The sequence below is a fragment of the Phoenix dactylifera genome, unplaced genomic scaffold (genome assembly GCF_009389715.1).
Source record: "Phoenix dactylifera cultivar Barhee BC4 unplaced genomic scaffold, palm_55x_up_171113_PBpolish2nd_filt_p 000512F, whole genome shotgun sequence".
NCBI classification, from domain to species: domain Eukaryota; kingdom Viridiplantae; phylum Streptophyta; class Magnoliopsida; order Arecales; family Arecaceae; genus Phoenix; species Phoenix dactylifera.
The window spans coordinates 257,871-277,523 of NW_024067926.1; the positions used below are offsets into that span (position 1 = coordinate 257,871).

The 19,653-nt window shown below is 38.9% G+C and overlaps 1 protein-coding gene across 3 annotated transcripts; it reads right to left on the reverse strand.

Moving 5' to 3' along the window:
• Nucleotides 1-1,355: 1,355 nt before the first annotated feature.
• Nucleotides 1,356-15,083, reverse strand: LOC103696271 (OBERON-like protein). Of its 3 annotated transcripts, none has more exons than XM_008777835.4 (3): nucleotides 14,918-15,074; nucleotides 13,199-14,326; nucleotides 1,356-2,195 (listed from the first exon to the last, which is right to left on the reverse strand). In XM_008777835.4, exons 2-3 carry the CDS (start codon nucleotides 14,292-14,294, stop codon nucleotides 1,591-1,593), a joined length of 1,701 nt encoding a protein of 566 aa, XP_008776057.1. In that variant the 5' UTR covers nucleotides 14,295-14,326; nucleotides 14,918-15,074; the 3' UTR covers nucleotides 1,356-1,590. The 3 variants fall into 3 exon arrangements, with proteins under 3 accessions (XP_008776057.1, XP_008776055.1, XP_008776056.1); XM_008777833.3 differs by having other exon boundaries at nucleotides 1,591-2,195; nucleotides 13,199-14,357; nucleotides 14,918-15,083; XM_008777834.4 differs by having other exon boundaries at nucleotides 1,591-2,195; nucleotides 13,199-14,357; nucleotides 14,886-15,075.
• Nucleotides 15,084-19,653: the final 4,570 nt, after the last annotated feature.

Consider the following 19,653-nt stretch of genomic DNA (forward strand, 5'->3'; position numbering starts at 1 on the left):
ACCATCATTGATTATTATTTTTTTTCCTTTTCTTAGAGCAAAGCCTGATATGTTGGCTTTTCTCACGAGAAAAGCCAAAAGCACAGGCTTTTAAAAGAGAGACCCAGTCTATATGTTACGAATATTTACAACCTCAATTTTTTTATGTTGCTCTTTAGTCGGTCACAACAGTTTGTCTATATGGCATGCTCTCTCGATCTTGCCTTCATGACTTTGGGCTTCTATCATTGGCCTTAACCTTGCTTTAGAGACATGCGAGGACCATTGAAGCTGGGAGTTGATGGGGCAATATCCCAGATCCAAGTAAAGATAGATCCAAAACAGCACTATTTTAAGCGGCAGTAATGTAGACAACACTATAAGAACAGACAACGCATAATGCAGCTATAAATAAAGACAACAGCAAAATATCAACTGAAACTCCATGCAGCTCAAAATTTGTCACGGAATACAAGAGTGCATGCCAAGTGATCGATTTTACATTAAAAAAATCCAATTAATTATTGATTTTGCAGGAAAAATACGAAATTATTGATTTTTTGTTTTTGCAAAATGACGTATTTAGAGATCCTGGACAATTTTATCCCAGAGTCTAAGGATAGCATGGAGATAGACAATAGTCTAAACAAATATATATATATATATATATATATATATATATATATATATATATATATATATATATATATATATATATATATATATATATATATATATATATATATATATATATATATATATATATATATATATATTACCTATGTGAGCGTGTGTCTCACATCGGTTATTCACCAAATATTTATACAGAATTAAAAAATCCAAATAACACTTTCTAGCTAGTCGTTTTAGGTAAAGTTCTAAGTTATGATAAATAGTATCAAAGCAGGCCCGGTTCATGACCCATGTGGACTATAAGATACTGCACCATAGGCTTATTGAGGCTGATCCGATCGTGGTATTTGTGATTAAATTTGAATGAATTTAGACCTTTAGCCTGACGAAGACATTAGAGTTTAAATAAAGAAAGCATGTGAGAACCCATGCGAGCGTATATTTAGTCCCACATTGGTTAATCTCCAGGGTACTTATACAAAATCAAAGAAACCAAATAATACCTTGTGGCTAGCATTTTTGGATAAGATTCTAAGTTGTTACAAATCAGACTTACCCCTAAAGTGACCACATTTAGATCCAAGGGACCAAATTGACCAAATACCCCTAAATGTGTATTGGACTGCAAAAAAAAAAATCCAATCTTTTTTTCTGTAGAATCAGTAATAAAGTGAATTTTTATGCCCCCAAGAAGCCATAATGATCTAATATCACCGAACTAACTATTTCAAATTGACAAGAAATATATAAAAGACGATATTCACTTAGACAACAAAGAGCATTCCAGCAAGATGTAAAAGCAAAGGTATCTCACATTAGAAGATATGCTAACATACTAGCAGGACATGAATGTTGCTTGCGAAGACAACAAAACAGACATTTCAGACTACTATGAGCAGATCACAAGAAGGTCCTAGTCAAGCATTCCAAAACAGAATTCCTACCAGCCGATGCCACTAGACATTGGGCATAGAGCAGTCATTTTGATTGTTGCCCTACAGATTTGCCAGACATGCTGTAGACATTCTTCAGCAAGTCCTGGATCTTGCAGAACATCATCTGTGAGGGGTCACCACCACCGCTACTGCTTCCCTGTGGAGCCCTTTGGGACTCCTGAAGCTTTATCTTCTCAAATAGATATTGTTTCTCAGCTTCTGCTTCATCTAATCGACGCTTCAGGTACAAACTAGCATAGTCCTGCTCGGCTTTCTCTGATTTGGCAAGGGCTATGCTCTGCAGCCTCTCAGCCTCCTGTCTGGCCTCATTGGCCTTAAGCTGGAACATCTCAGCCTCGGCCTGCTTAAGCCTCACTATGCTCTCAAGCTCCTCTACCTGCTGCTTCTTCCTTTGCCTATCCATCTTGAGTTCTGTAACTTCTCTTGCCTTCTCCTCTAGCTCACGGTCACAGGCCTCCAGAGCAAGACGGGCTCGTTTAAGCATGCACATCTTCTCCTCTGCCACCATCTCCATCTTTCTCACTGCTTCTTGGACTACTTCTGCGATTCGGTTGCAAGCCTCTTGCGGAGAAATCAGATGCCCAGCTTCTTCAGTTTCAGAATTTTTTGTAACATCTATCTCAAGCTCTGAACAAAGACAGATAAAGTATTTATATTAATAGACATATAGTTGATCGTCCATGCATGCATGTGTAACCATCCACGAAAGAGTGGAAGAGAATGGTAATACTACCAAAATTAGTAATGAATTCCAAGAGACCAATCAAAGGTAAGTGATGCATTGCATAGGATTAAGAATTTCAGTCAATCCAGAATTCGACCCCTGATTGAGTTTCTTTCTTTTTTTTTTTTTGCTAAAGCGGACGTTTCATACAACACGGGTACGAATACACCCAATCGAATCAGAAAACAAAATGTCTCGAAAAGCTCCGGGCATCCCTCCCTCCCCAGTCCATAGAGTGCCTCCCGAGTGGCTTGCTATATATGTTGCCACCCAGTTGCCCGCCCCGTTAGCTTCGCAATATACGTGCGTAGCCTAGAAAGTAACACCCTTACTCACCATCATCCAAATATCGCGGAGCAAGGGGTGAACTCCGCCGACACTGTTCGGACCCTTTTGGACCCAACTGATAACCGTGGCCGAGTCACTCTCTAGAATAACTGAGCTCGCCTGAAGCACCCGTCTCGCGTAGCACATGCCCATCCAGGCCGCCCACAGCTCTTCTCCAGGAATCGAGGTATCGAAAATCTGACAGCCCTCTACTGCCGCTACACTGGAGCTCGGTCCCCTGATGACAAATCCAGCTCCACCCCTCCTACCTCCCTCAATGATTGAGCCATCAAAACTGACCTTGAGGAAACTCGGAGGTGGGAGCTCCCAGGTAAAGAATACTCTATGTGGAGCTACCGAAGCAATATGAAAGTCCCAGATGTCCCGAGCTATCAAAGGTCTATAGTCTGAAGCTGCACGGATGATCTCTGCTGCCTATGCACGAGCCCGCTCCATAACGAACCGCGGGGACGGACTGAGCTCGCCAAATTTCCGGGTGTTTCCTGGCCAGCTATACCTGATAAGCTGTGCAGGTCGCCCTAATAGCTAAAGAGCGCATTTGGGGGATACCAGACCATCTTCGAACCTTCTACAGAAAACAATCTCTCCACCAACCTATTTGAGTTTCTATTTGGAATCGTCCACCAACCTACCATATGCATTGAATGAGAAGTACTTCCAAGATCAGAAAGCATTCATCAGTGCTGGCTAGCAAAACGTCCCGTGATAGACTTACTCTACAGAGCATATGATACAATCATGTATCGTTGATTTGGATCAAAGATGCGAAGCACTTAATCCCCTGTCAGCAAATTATATTGAATAAATATGGTGCAAGATCTGGTGAACAAATGCAAATTTGGAAAATTTGATGGCTAAAATTCAGAAATTGTGTTCATCTAACAAGGATGTGAACATGATCTTTTACCGTTAATATGGAAAAAGACTGTCATTTTGACAATCCAATCCTGGGAAAAGTGTTCTATTGTTTACCATTCACAGACATGGATTTCTAGAATTGAAGCTAGTCAAGGATCTTATGCATATAAAGGTAGTGTTTAGCATATTTCTGGTATTCAGTTTCTTAAAAATTAAAATCATTTTTTCCTGAAACCAAACCCAAAACTTATTGGGTCGTGACTTGCATTAGCGACAGCGGTCGGCAATTGGTAGCAGTGGCGGGTAGTGGCTAGCGAGTGGCAGTGGTGGGTGGTACTAGCTGGTGAGTGGCAGTGAGGATGGGGGTTGCAGTGGCCATAGGGACAATGGCAGTTGTGATGGGCAGTTTTGTTTCTCATAAACTTTGAAAACCAGATTTTTCAATTTCTACAATTTCTAGAAACTATAAAAGAGTTTTCAAAAATTGAAAATAGAAACTGGACTACAAACACCATTTCTGGCTGAATTTTTGTGCTTTTGAAAAAAAGAACTGAGAACTGGAAACTATAAGCAATGCCAAACAGGGCCTAACTTTAAAGTACTTAATCTTTATTAGGGTCAATTTCTTTTGGTGGTCTGGTGTATCTTTTACTTTCAGAAATCCAATTCTGAGTAGAAGCTATTGTGTAGAGTCTAAGTTAGTGGGGATTCAATTTTTTAAATCTTTTTGATTTTCCCCTAGTGTATCAATTTGCAACAAATATTGCCTTTCAGCTTCTTGTTCCATGGTTGTAATTAGAGGAGTGAAGGTGATGATGCCTTCAACCTAGGTGAAAAGTCCTGGAATTTATATGGTCGTGACAACCACATCTTTGTTGCCACTTTAATTTCTGCTGGGCATGATCTTCCCTCATACTCAAACTTCTTCTACGCCCTACAAAATTCTATAATGCTAGACCCCAGTCTTTAGCCTATTTTTTTGATCCAACTTTTGCTTCATACTTCTGACCTTCATAATTTTACTACAAGCAGAATCAAAGGCCTGCAAAACCTATTCATTCCCTGTTCCTATCTTGCTTCATTTTGGTGCCAGCAATCTAAAATCCTTTCATGCATCCAAATGGACTCAAAAATAAAGCGCCAGACAAAAGCAGGATTTTAGTTTCTTGAATGCACTAAAAAGATTAATTTTCTTTAATTTTATAACTGTGATACGACCCAAATATAAAATGGATTTGACCTCAAGATGATAATGATATTGTTCAAACAACAAGCACATAATTTGAAATTCCAAGACAAAAGCACATATGGGAAAGTAAAGGTTAAAGGAAAGTACATATTCAATCATTAATAAGAAACAATTTCCATATAATGCTTAATGAAATATTCCAACCAAAGAAATATAAGGGGCATTTGATTCATATAGCTAGATTTCAAAGTTTAGTTGCTGCAAGAGTAATAATTAATTTAAGCCTAACTATTAGAAGGGGATCCAATGCCAAAAACAAACAAATTTCAGGAGCAACAATGCAGCATCAGCATGCAAAGAAAAATTGATGCCAAGAGTTCCTTTCCAGAGGCCTAGGTTCTTGAACAATCTTATTGCAGTTACAACCATTCACATACAACTGACAGGAGACAAACATGCAAGGTAACAGCTACACTTGACAAAATGTTCCCTGGAGAAGAAATAAAGGACAATACATTGGACAGACATGATATGATAATGCATGACACTACAAATTTAGCTTGTTTCCAAAACAAATGTGCAGATTCAATTTGAGTTTAAATAATATCAATTTGATCTAATGTTTCCCTGAAATGCAATCCTTCCAATTGCAGCTGTTGCAACGATTAAAGAATGTGCAAAGGATTATCTTGTTTTGTAATACTCTCAGAGTGGTACTCAAGGCCAATACAAAGGTCAGTCATATTTTAAAGGAATACATTGCAATATTATATCTTAGCAATAAATGATATCATTTAAAAAAAGATGATTTATTATGTAGGATACCTCTCTACAGCAAGCCAAAGAAGGAGAAATATTAACTGCATATTTCAGTTAATGATTCTAGGAAGACTTGCCATCCAGGCAACTCAAATTTTTCTAATTCTTGCAGCCTAGCTGTGCTCATAAAAAGAATCCTTTAGTATGTTTAAGGATATCTATCAGTTCAAAGTTTTGAAGCTTCCACTGAACGGTTTTGTACACCTGTTTGTATGTGTCAATATAGCACTCAATGAGGATACTTTCTGAAAAACCATCTCCAAGGGAAAAAGAGTTTATGAGGGACAACTGAATTTTCTTTCCATTTAGCATAAAATGATAACCACTTGATGCTGAATAACAGCCTGCAGAGTATGTACAAGCAAACCATTCAGGACTGGGGTTAACTCAACCCAAATTCTTCCAGAACCTCGCTTCAATTAGCAGAACAAGCAAAAGATAGTTCGATATATATTTATATACCAAACTACTATTTTCTATGAATAACATCCATAGAGGGGCTATTTGGTATATACTTATATACCAACCCCGGCAGGCTGTACAGGGTCTATTTTACTGAACTGATACAGTGCCAGTGCAGTACAGGGGCCTGGTACACCCCTGTACTACTGACACATGGTACACATGCCTGTGCCAACTCTAGTAGTGTACCATGTGTCAGTACAGGGGCGTATTGTACCATACAAGTATGGTACCATTACAAGAGACTTAAAACATTGATCCATAATAAGCATCTCTACTAATTTAAATATTCTTACTAAAACTTATCACCCTACGTGTAAAGCTTAAACACAGGAGTCACAGTAACCTGAAAGTGTAAAGTGTAGAACATCAAATAACTAACTTTATACCACATTTAAAGCATTATCAACTCTAATCTTGTCTAATGAGTCATTTCCATGCAAAGCCTAAAATCATATTTCATGTCACTTTGTCAAGTATGTCCAAAAACAATTTTATTATTTTATATCCTAACTATTTTAAAGCACAGCTTCTCATAGAATGACAATTTGATTGTGACCACTCAAAGGCTATTATCCCTCACAAAAGCGCAAAATAAGAGAGAGATAAAAAAACAGAAAGGAAAAGAGGCTGTAAAATTTCTTGCACATAAAATAATCATCTTAGACAAATATTTATACTTTATCATCTAGTAGTTCATTCTTAGCTTCCTATACTAAATAAATCACTATTAATTTTGCCACTGATTCAACCTTATTTTCTCACCTTTGTAATGCTCTTCATGCTAGCAGTTTTTAATATTTAGTGTCTACCGATAGGATCTATATATACCTGGCAACTGCTATTTTATTTTGTTGCCTCTTAGACAAACCCAATGTGAAATAACTAGATTTAACTCCAAATGCAATTTTGAACTGCACAAAGGGCACCAGATGTATGAATATTTATGATAAATTTACCTTTAACCTACATAATTATATATCAATAAGTTAATGGCTTAAAGTTAACCAATATTGTCAGCACACTGTCAAGGGATTCATATCCATCCACAAGTCAAAAAGAATTATTTTTCCTAAACCTTTGGAGAAGAAGATAATATTTAGAATCCCAGTTGAGCCTGCAGTTTTTCTAACCACAAGTATAAAAGTTAAGTGCACTATAAAGCAGATCCAGTTTTGGCACATTACCCATATCAACAACCGCTCAACACAATATTTGATGGTCTCGTTTCATTTTTTTCATTTTTCATGTGTTAGTACTCCTGCATGTGAATTATTCTTTTCCAAGAGAACATGGATGTGTGCAATAGATTTCATAATCTATAATACTCCGAATTCTGAAAATCAGTTAGAACTGGCTTTGGTCATCCACATGGAATTGTCAAAAATATCCCTCCCCTTATTGATCAATCGATTTTACATCAAATTAAGTCATCAACTGAGTCATTAATATAATGTTTCTACGTTTACACCTTCTACCATTCTCACCAAATACATGGTAGCGCAGATAAAAAAAGGGATTCTATACAATAATTTCTAGCCATACATCAAATCTAAGCTTAAATCTGCAAGCGTTCTTATATTGTTAATTTACAACAGTCCTTTATCAAATTTTATCATCAACGAATTACTTTAATGGCCTAAGAACCAATATTACCTATAATAACCTTCCTTATAAGGCAGCCTTTCCTAGGTGAACTTCCACATCGAGTTGCGAACCAAGTCTTGTCCGAACCAATGTTCGACTAGAACCCTTTACCTTTAATATTGACAATAATACTCTGCCTCAACTTTAATGTTCGTCCTTGGATGCCTTCAGCCTTCCTTCAATTACATTATAAACTATACACCTTCCCATAGCATATAACTTAATTACCCAATCATTAATATCAAGAAAATCAAGACATAAACATCCCTTTTTCTGTTTCCATTGGGCGGTTAGATCATAATTCCATTTAAGGAGGATAAAATTGATAAAAAGTTCCTCTGTATGTAAACCTAGATGAGCATCTTCATGGTAGCAATATGAATAGGTGCAAACTGGGAAAGCCTTGAACGGATAGTCTTATGTTGAATAGTGGGGCTGGTTAGACATCTTGTGCAGGAGGTAGCCATGGTCATGTGCAGCAATAAAGGCCAGCTTGACAGGTGGGAAGGACCTCCTTACTTCACTTGCCCGCAATCAAATCTCTCTTCCTTTCTCTTCCCATTTTCAAGTGAGGAATGTTGATAAAGAAATATCTGTCCAAGAGCATTTTTGAGAGTTTGGTTAATCACTCATATCATCCTTGTCATGATTCAGGCCTGGCTACTTCACTGGAAGACTCTATTTAAATAACAACTTCTACTGCTAGTCTGCTACAAGGTGAGCTATTACAAATCCAACCAGCATGAAGCTATTCCTGAAGAAGCCCGCATTTGATTTTTCTAAACAATATGATTCATTATATTGTTCTTTTTACTATACTTTTTTTTACTACACTGCCTTGCCTATCCTATTATTTCTATGTTCCATTTATTAAAAGTTTATGTAGCATTTTCCTTATTTGCATTTTACTTTTCTAACTACCCTTGGGATAGCATTACTCGATAAATCTCTGTGTCTATATTACTCACATCTTATTAGTGGATGCATAGACTCATATCAAATCTTCTCTCATGGGTGATAAAGCACTTTGTAGTAGCAAGAGGCCCTATGACATAGGGATGCACAGGCACAACCAAATCTATTAACTATTCTCACTTTGTTGTTTTGGGTTACTTGCAGGAGCTCAAGAAAGCAAAAACAATAATACTTTTGTTTTATTTTATTCCCAAATATCATTGGTATTATGAACGGTTAAGGCCAAAGGGATGGTAAGCATCCAAAATACAATTAGACCATTTATGTATCTTTGTCGGCTTTTTTCTGATTTCCTTTTTTCACCAAATAATGGAAAGCTAGCAGGTCCTCAAATAGACAGTTATACTGAAGCTACTATTGGGTTAATTTTATAAGTTCTACATAAAAAGTTAAGCATAAATTCGGATTAATATATTTGTAATAAATGCAATAGAGTAATGAGCAAAACTTGGTCAATGTTTACATTGTTAAAACTTATATTAGTTTTACTTATTAAGAAACTTGTATTGGTTTTTAATATTAAACTTTTATAATACAATTTATATTGTATTAATAAGTTATTAAACAATATAAAGGCTTCTAGCAATCATTTATTATTAGATTTGCAAGTGGACTGGGCGTATCTAGATTTGATCCATATGCAATCAAAATTGCATGACACCCAGACCTAGAATTTAGATAGGTCAATGGGTCCCAAAGTGAAATTTCAACCTTAATTGAGTTGGATTTGTGTCTGATCGGATTAAACCACACACAACGGAATGCAGCTTCATTCAACACAAGTTACTTAGTAAACATGGGTCAAGCTACATAACTTACACCCAACCCAAAAGCATACTCTGCTAGACCCAACTGAATGGGTATGATCTGGATCTAAATAGCAAAAACCGAACCCAACATTGATCAGATCAATCTCGAAAGAAAATTATTCAATAAACACAGGTTTATCAACTTACAGCCTTCAACCCTAGTATTAGATGGTGGTGGTGAACAGGATCAGCATATACGAAGACATGATTGAGAACGGCTTAGTGGTGCTCCTCCTTGGTTTCTTGGAACTTTGGTGCTTGTGGTACCATTAGATCCTTGACCTTCTTGTCCATCGTTACCAAGCCACCATTGCCAACACCTAAGACTTTAAAAGACAATAGCCTTCTCCTGCCTCTTTTTACCTACATTATGTTCCAATTCATTGGCAACTTCATTGCCCTCATCTGCACCCTTGCCAAGACTACGTGAACTAGCCTTGTTAAACTCGAGCTCAGCTTCTGATGCCCTTGTATGTTTCAAATGTTAATTTCTTGTTTTAGAAAGGAGCTTTGATGGGGGCAAAATTGGAAGCAGTCAACTTAGTACCATGCGGCCATATGTGTGGCTTGATTAGTACCGGGTGCTGCATACATGACCCACTTGGCATTATGGAGCCAAATATCTACCCCACTCTTATGTGGCCTGAGTGGATGAAGCATGTTCAAACTGATGGTCAGGTTGAATGTGGGTTTCGATTATATTACAACTATCACTATCAGCATTAGGTACTAAATGATAAGCACCAATTGTTAGTTGTTGCTGTTATTAATATTGATAGAAAAACATTACTGTCATTATTGTTGTTTTTATGGTACTTAAATTATTTTATCTATGTTTATATATTTAAAAGATACTAACTGCATATGCACCCGCATATCCAGCCCGCATACTGCAAATGCATTATGCAGTCCCTTGACTTCCCGAATATCATGGTTGCTTTTAAAAAGAGCACTATACTAAAACTTATTTAAGAGGTTGAAAGGGAAAATATATTCTCATTGATGGTTGGTGAAGTAGAGGAATGACCAGACTATCTCCAAAGGGTGTTAATCAGCTGGTGTTATAGAGGTAAGCATTATGGATCTGAATTAATTAATGCAGTCTGCTTTTTGGTTGTAACTTTGCATCCTAGATTTGCAGTACATTGGCCCTTTCCATTTACAAGAGAATTATGATCAACTGGCACCTTAGAGCACTAAGTCACCATCCAGTGGTCAATGTAGCATGAGAGACAAATCTAATAAAGAGCCTTCATGGTTTAATCATCTTTCAAATACAATGGAAGTTTGAACCAAAACATATAGTAATTGTAATTTTGTTTAGGGAAATAGCAATACTATGAGATATTTTCTTTTCGTTACAGGTCATTTGTTTATATAGAGTGTTGCTTGATGGATATAGAATCAATTTGGAAAAAAGTTGGAGAAAAAAAATCCAAGTAATTTCTTTTAGCCTTTTCTGCTTGAATCTTTATACACTTTTCAGTTGCCTTTAGAGAGGTACGATTAAATGCATGTTTTGGCCAATTACACTACAAATATTTGTAGCTCACTTCATGGGACATGTGTCATACACCCTGCATGTATGTGCATTTAACTGCAATATGAGTGTAATTCATATTCCTATATCATCAATATAGGCCTGCATAAAACTTCTATAGGGAAAATAATTTTTCATAAATCAAATATCTCAAGAAAGAATGATTTAGATTGTGAACCCTCATTTCTTTGATCATTCTCCAGAATCACTTACAGAAGGTTCTGGATGTGTTATGCATAATCGACTGCTACAAGTTTGTGTTATTCTTGATTAGTGACCTAGATCCGTGATGATAAACAAAATCAGACAAAAATGTCAAATTTAATATTGGATCACGATTTCAAGGAACTCCTAATTTATGCAATGAGGTGATATGAATTAAAGAAACGTTAATGTGACAAGGGAGAAAAGAAGTTAATTATTCGAGATGGATTGGAAACTATGAACTAGAGAGCTTCAAGGGTAATGTCCTATAATATTTTATATATATTACACTACGTCCCTATGTAAATGTTCTTGTTTCCTAATAGATTATTTTATTATCTTTTTCTAGGCATATTTTAAAAAGAGATAGACTTGAGAAAGAATTTATCAAATGAGATAGTGTCTTATAAAGTCCCCTCATGCATACACACAAGAATGATTTAGGAGCAATCACCTCACTCCGGAAGCTAGTTTCTTACACAGAAGGGATATTAGTGGTTTATTGGTCCTTTTTAATTGGCAAATTCTCTTTAGCTCATTAAAAGCTTGTGATCAAACAAGTACTCTCAGTATCAATCTTAACAAGCAATGGAGCTTGAAGTTTGAAAACAAAAAACTCATTGTATATATTATGGCTTTTTGTTTAAGGATTTGATATGTTCCTTTAATTGTAAAATATTCCACACTGCTTAATTACGTTAGAGCTGAAGGAAATATGTACAAGGGATTTTGAAGCTCTAAAGATATTGGTTTCCACATTTTGAACTATTGCCAGTAAATTACACTAAACACACCAAAAACTATGAGGTTTTCCACATGCATCACATGTGCAAATTACTATTCAAAATAAAAGTGATATCATGTAGAAGAAAATACAACCTGACACTAGACAGATTTTGTAGTGTAGGCCATAGGGGAGGAACTATAAACCCTAAACTTTTAATGGAACAAAGAATAACAACAACATCGCTCTAGCAAACACACAAGGTATTGAGACCATGTTCAACCTGTCAACATACCTGACATATGTTCTTCAAGCCAATTGTAAAGAATAGGCAAAAAATCGACACTAAACAATTTGTGCACTTGAATCTAACTGATATTTTCAATTCAAAATGGCCATTACCTGTGGCATAGCTTACAAAGGCTCGGGTGTTATGTCATAACAGAAACACTAAAAAGTAATGTACATACATGTTTGATAAGGATGCTACCCTACTTTCATAAGGAAGTATTCTAGCTGTGCATATCAACAGCTTTGCAGCTACTGTATCTAGGCTTCCCAAGAACAGTCCACCCTTCTTTCATCAAATTATATTATACAAATTACTTGAGGGAAAGAAAAAATGTGAATGCATATTGCTATACCTCTAAGCTCATGACTATTTTAACCAAGGTTTTAAATACCCTTATCAAACTCTACCATTTTCATCGAAATGGTACGGTATCAGTATGGTACTGGTACCAGCAGTATGTAAAAAAAAAGAAAATATCAAAATGAATGAAGAACTGTCAATATCAGCTGGCACAGTTGGTACTGTACTGTCGGTTCACATCGATACGGCCGATACATACTGATACGGGTGGTTCTAGCACCCCAAAAACCATACTTGTGTTGCTTCTGCATCAAAACAGCATGGTACAACAGTACCGTACTGTTCTGTGTGGTTTTTGAATCCATGATTTCAACAAGATGCTCGCAAATTTCATAAGCATGCTTCTAAAAGTAAAGACTCCATTAATATCTATAAAAGATAAAGGCTCAATAGGAGAATGAAACAATGTAGAAACCTGTATACTATAACAAATGAGCACGAGACAACTGGATATTAACTCGAAAACAGAACAAATGGAACATATGTAAAGAGATTATGAAAGAAAGATTTTGTGCTGCATGGGAAGACATTTCAATAAATTAGCAATCAGCACAATTATCTTAGTAAGAAATCTCAAACATTTCCTTAGTAAGGCCCAGCTTAGACTTAAAGAATAAGTGATGCTGACAGTTAAAACAGTGAGATATATTTTATAACTAATGCATAAAATTGGCTATACCTTGGATAAACAGAAGCAGCATTCTGCAAACTGTGGACTCAGTAGCACCACTCTTAATCTTTTCAATGAGATCTCCACACTTCCAGTACAACTTCTTCCCTCTGGGGTCCTCGCTCAAACGAAAAATCTTGCCAACAAAGTCAAGTTCTCTCATCAGGGCCTCCCGGTCCCATCCAGGAGCACAGTGTTGAAACACATCCTTAACCCACCCTAACAACTCTGATGCCCTATTACAAGCTTGGCACCTGAAAAGCATTTCAGCAACACTTGCTCCACTTTTAACGGATTGTCCTGTTCCAATTTGGCCGGCACGGATAGCACAATCTGTATGTGTCCAATGGGAGCACATGTCACACCCAATCCAGCGGCATGAGTTGACCTCGAAATCAAATTTATTGCAGATCACACACATGCAAAGGTTACAGAAACCATTCCTATTAGTGCATATCTCGCAGCTACATTCATCTGCAGGTAGAGCATTTTGACAGGCAATGTTCCTACACCTCTTGTACAAGAAAATCTCAACAAGGCGACTCTGTGGGATGCTGACACTCGGATGCAGAAAGGCCTGAATTCCTGTTTTAATTGCAACAAGAATCTCCAATTGCACTCTGTGAGCCCTGGCAAGGGTTTTAGCTGACAAGTCAACTCTCCCTTGGACAAGCTTTTGCAGATGCAAAAATTCTTCTATATTCTGAGATCCCCCCGTGCCCTCAAGGATCAACCGGAGCTCACTCTTGGTCTCTTCAAGAAGTTCATCTGGCATAACCATCATTTTGTCAGATATCACCTCCACTCTTTCTCGAGCAATTTCACGGAGTGATAACTTATCCGCTCTGGAAACCCTGTGAATGACCTGTGTTTCAAGACAATCATTTTCTTCCTTGTCTACTTTCTTCACCACCATGGCATTGGAACGATTGGTCTCGATGGGCCAGGTCTCGCGTGAGCTAGCACTCTCAGTGGCAGAGTCATTCCCTTGGTCAGAATTCGATCCAGGTTCCTGCACATCGGGGGACCCACCAGCATCCGAAGAAGCCAGTGATAAGGAGGTCTGCAGCCCTGCGGGCCTTGGGTGCTGGCGCGGAGGTCGCATTGCTGAGGGTGGTTGCTGGTGGAAATTTGCACCTGAAGAGGTACCCATATGAATGACCCTAACCTGTAACGAAGAATGATTTTAAACTCACCTCAACTACAGCACCTAAAATTCTAAACTTCACCTTTAATTAACTCAATCCAAAATCGCTAAACTACAGGCAGAACCCAAACAACTGAAAATAAACTATCACAATCATAAATTTTTCCAACATACAGAGCCAAAACCCAATCTTGCTGCAGAAATTAATCAAAATCCTAATTTAGAAGACAAATGAAAAACACAAATAAGAGCTCAAAATCAAAAATTTGTCCAACGCATAGCACCAGAACCCAATCTTGCTGCAGAAACGAATCAAAAATCCTAATCTCCGAGACCAATGCGCAAGTCAGCGACGACCTCAATCAATTACTCAGAACTAAAATATCCAACATTAATCACAGAGCTTAATCCATCTAAATGATTCACCTCAGAAACAAAACAAAATATAGAGGACGTAGAAAGAAAATGACAGCCCTCAAAACCCTAGAAGTCCAGCAAATCAAAACAAAGACAGAAGAAAAATCGTGTAATTAGAGCTAGATTGCTTACTAGAGAGCCAGAATTCCAGGAAAAAAAAGAACCTGAGAGATGCCTCGCAGCGGAATCAGGCTGAGAGGAGTCTAGAGAGGAGAAGAAAGAGAAGGATTAGGGTTTTTGTCGGGCCTTTCTCTCTCCTCTCTCTCCCCCCTCTTGGGAAAGAGAAGCCGAAGTCCAGAAGACGAAGGCGAGGAAAGGCGAAAGAATGAAAAACAAGGGGGCCCGGTTTCGACGCGTGACGAGATGAGATGATGACCGGATCGGCCGGTGGCAGAGACGTGGTTGGACCAGTCACGTGCTTCTCGCCGCGTGCCCATGATACTGATAATGACGGGGCGCTGCCTCCTTTGTACAGCTAGAACGGCAGGCTTGACTGGCCAGGAGGAATGGGATGGGTTGTTGGTTTCTTCGCAGCAAATAGCCCTGTAAAATGGTAAATATCCTGAAAATCGAGACATAATTAAATAATATATATATATATATATATATATATATATATATATATATATATATATTATAGCAAGTATTAGTTTTATATCAAAATTAATTTTTTATATAGTTATTATAAAAATAGCTAAGATTGTATTTCAACCATATAAATAGAATACAACTAGAAAAATTAACTCAATTGTGAAAAAAAAGTTGCGGGAAAAAATGATGATTTTGCTAGATTTTTTTTTAATTAGTTCAAGTTTTATTCTTTTTGGAAACCAGCTTAACTTATGTGTCGAGTTGATAGGATCACTAGAGATCTTAGCTCGTTCGCTTTTCGGATCGAAGAGATTGGATGAGGTCGTTGCACGCCTTCGTGATAATGGTCCAATGGTCCTTGCACCTAATCGATGATGATCTCAATGCCAAGCACTCACGAGTTGGCGTTGGATAGTGGAGGAATAGCTTCGATCAGCATTCTAATGCTAGCTCTGATCTAAAACAACAAAAACAAAGAAGTCCATTCATTGGAGCGTGTCTAGCGAGAGGCAATGTAAACGAGTTGAAAGAGAACACCATATATAGGTGAGGATTGGAGCCAGCCACCGAATAATTCAGAGCTATACGCTGGTTGATAAAGTAACAAACCATGTATCTTCCCAGCGAATCATGCTTGCGCTTCTCGGTCGCAGGAATTTGCTAGGTGTTGCGTTTGTTAGGAAATACTTAGCAATCACAACGGAGTTGTTGCCAACCTGGGAGGATAGTTTGAAATGCAAAGAACTCTCTATGCGCCTTTTGGGTCAGCCACATAGCAAGCTTTGAATGGTCAACCCATAGCTAGGTGGTGAGCTTTCATTGGTCGGTTTGCTTTGTCAATAAAGATCGGGTCCAAGGTGTATCACTTGCCCCAGACTTCCGAAATTGAGGTGACTTGATTAACTCTGGTGAAGGAAGTAGCTTTCCTCAGGCAAAATCGGTCGATCGAAATGAGCCACGAAGCCGATTAGTGGACCCTATGTTATCAGCTTCAAAAGCTTTTTGGAGACTATATTTATGATTGCATGCTGGCATCTGCCATTCTCGAAGTGGTATCATTAGTAATGGGATTTCCAAGGCGATGATTGGATACTTTGCCAATAGTAATCCTGATGATGGTTCAAAATCAAATGCCTAGTTGGCATGTGGCAAAGATCGGACCGGTTGCTTAACTGGTCACACTGATTTGAACCACCTAAGGTTCCGAATAATGCATGCGGTCTATGCTGTCTTCACTTCGAAGTTTTTGCAACCAATTGTCCTAAGAGTGGGCGAGGGTGAACCAACGTTCCACACCCAAAATCCTTCCACTTCTCCATTTTCGACCATGTTTTCCTCCATCATCGATGTCGTCGTTTATTCTCCTATTTTCCTACTAGAGTTACTGTACTTTGAGTTTCCAGGAAAGCTCTTCGGTTCTCTACTCCGGTTCCTTCTTGTTGTTCTACCCCTTTCTCCTTCTTTCCTTTATTTTTTTTCTAGGAGAATTATCGAGGCTAGTGGTGAAGTGGTCGTCAGATGATGAGCTTGTGGCTCAACGCTCATCTGATCGAGCTTCTAGAGGCTCGGAGAGACCCTCCTCCATAAATACTTTTGCCCCCATCTGCTACCAAGAGCATATTGGAGGAGGCTGACTTGGACAGGATTCGCTCCAAGTACCACATTCCTTTAGGCTTTTCTCTGGAGTTGTCCGGTCCTTCCAGTCGGGTGACGTCGCTTGAGAAGAATTAGCTTGCTTCTTATAAAGAAACTCTAAAAATGGATCTGAGGCTTCCCATCCAAACCTTTTTGCCAAGCTTTTGTATAAGTATCAGCTTGTCCCAACCCAACTCGTCCCCAATACCACATCCCTCAAAGCTTTGCTCTGGTGTTGCCCGGCCCTTCTGATCATTGTGTTCTTTTCTTTTATCATTATTCATGGTTTTCCTCCTTTGGGGGTAGTTCCAAGCTTTCTTCCAATTCAAAAAGCATCCTCAAAATAAAGGATGGTGATACCTTTCTAGCAGGAAAGATTGTCACCTTCTTCCTTCTGGCCCTTTCTGTATTGATGATTGAAAAGGCAAGTACTTTTTTTATCCTCGTAGAGGGGTTGGGCCTTCCTGTCATAGTGGTCCACATCGAGGAAGAAGGTGATGAATCTACTCCCAATCTTGTCTGACGAGGATCGGGCAATTGTTGATACCATTTGTGGTATGCGGGCATCATCCTTGATTGAACTGCTTTTTGAGGCTACCTTAGTGAATGCTGGCCTTAATCTGGCCTCAACCGAAAGTAAAGTAATTTTATAATCTGATTGAATTTAAATTCTTGCAAGTATTAGTGCTTGGTTTCTTTGACTTTTTGTCTATTTCATGGGGAACAATTTTGACCTCAACGAGCTCATGTTCGAGGTAACCAAGGACAATCCTTACAAGAGGAAGCTTGGCGGGGACAAGGTCAGCCCTTCAACAAAGAGAAAGGCGAAGGCACTTGCTACTCCCCTCATCTTCAACACTGAGCTTCCCATGGCCCCGAGTTTAGCAAGTGCTACTTGGGTCGAGGGTCAATCCAACAAGGCCGGTCACTTGAGGTGGAGGTGATCGCCTTAGTCCTTGATCATCTGCCTACTTTGGAGCCTCCAAGGGCAGTTCCTAAGGGGCCCCCAAGGAAGTGCCAACTGCTATACTCGAAGCTCCTCTAGATCCAACCTTGGATCCTACAGGCACCACTGAGCTCGCTTGGACATTGGTGGCTGTCGATGAAGCTGCTTCCTCTCTTTAGCTAGTTTTTGCATTGGCAGCCACCCCATCACCAATGCCCTAGGAGAGTCAACCTCCCAGCCACCCCATCTTCATCTTGAGGTGTCGAGCCAGATATTTACTGGTTAGCATGGTCACTCGAGGTCACTGATTCAATCCTTAAATCCCTTGAGCTTTCTGGCGAGTTGGTTAGGAGGAGGATGCTTTCAAAAGATGAGAGGCATCTTCGAGTAGTAATGAAGTGGAGCTTGTCAGTACCATATACATTGGGACAATTGAGGTGAGCATTGAGGATTCGGAGTTGTCGTTTAATGCATGATTCTTTTGCTGACTTCATCTTTTTAATCGTAGACCTCCTATGCCATCCATGCCCTTGAAGTTATCCTCTCGACCTACCTGTAGAGGTAGTGGCAGTTAAGCACAAGATTCACAAGGTTGAGCATGAGCTGAGCAAAGGAGGGCCTTGGCTGAATCGGAGCCAAGAAGCATGCAGAGGAGCAAACCGCCTCGTTAGAGAGATGAAGCACGACTTCAAGTCTACATTTGCTGTGGTGCAAACAAGGCTTGAGGAGGTAAAGCTAGAGATAGAAAAGACAACAGTTCAACTTGAGGAAGAGATTGCTTGGCTCCAGGAGGCCGTTCAGATAGCAAAAAGTAAGGCTTCTGCGATTGGAGAGAAGTTAGCCCGAGATGAGGGGCGACCAGTCCAAGCTAAGGAACGGGTTGCTATGGTTGAGGAGAGGACTTTAAAGACTTGGAGGACTTCCATGATGAGATGGCGGCTACGGACTCCTTCAGAAAGAAGTTCGAGGCATACCGAGCAATGATGGCGAGTTGTACCCTCAAGTTGACCTATCTGCATTGTTCTTGGAGGACCCACTACTACCGAAGAAGAGGAGGAACCTTCTTATTAGGGGAAAGGAGGAGAGGGAGAGGAAAATAATAGGTTTTTCCTTTTATAGCTCGATAGTGAAGTGAGCTTCTTTTTGTACCTTTTCTTTCCTATTCTCATTAGTTTGTAACCTTCCTCGTACTTTTTTAATATAAAGAATGACTTTTTCAAAATCTTGTTCTTTGTTTTTGTTTTGTTGAAGTGTTGTAGCTTGGTCCAACATCAGTAGCCTATTATAGGCTTTTTAGGGCTTGTTTAGTTTGCTTTTCGAGACCTCTTAGTCGGCTTCTATTGTGCTTGAACTAGTTACAGGCTTTTCAAGCTGCTTACTCCATGGTATAATCCAGCTGAGGTCAAAGTCCACTGCTTCTCGAGACCACTTGGAAGCCTCGTGAATAGGCAATCGGTTGATGCCACTCTAACTATGTTCGATTGTTGCAAAGAATTTTTTTTCAATGTCACCATTCAGAGGATGGATGTTATCGAATATCAGGCTGCCTTTATGAAAGCTGCAGTTCCACAATAATGTCCTCCAAAGGTTGAGCTTTAGGGAATGTTTTCCAAAGGAAGGCTTACCATCAAGGGCCTAAGAACCTGCCATGTGGCTGGCGACTCAAGGACTTAGAGAGCACGCCACAGGTCCGATGATTAGGCAAGGTGAGACTATCCAAACCTCCAA

Bases quoted from the DNA above. Each gene is read 5' to 3' on its own strand.
- LOC103696271 (XM_008777833.3), bottom strand. From the start codon at position 14,342: ATGGGTACCTCTTCAGGTGCAAATTTCCACCAGCAACCACCCTCAGCA. The intron at 2,196-13,198 runs GTATAGCCAATT...GTCTTTGTTCAG, and splicing joins GCTGCTTCTGTTTATCCAAG to AGCTTGAGATAGATGTTACA.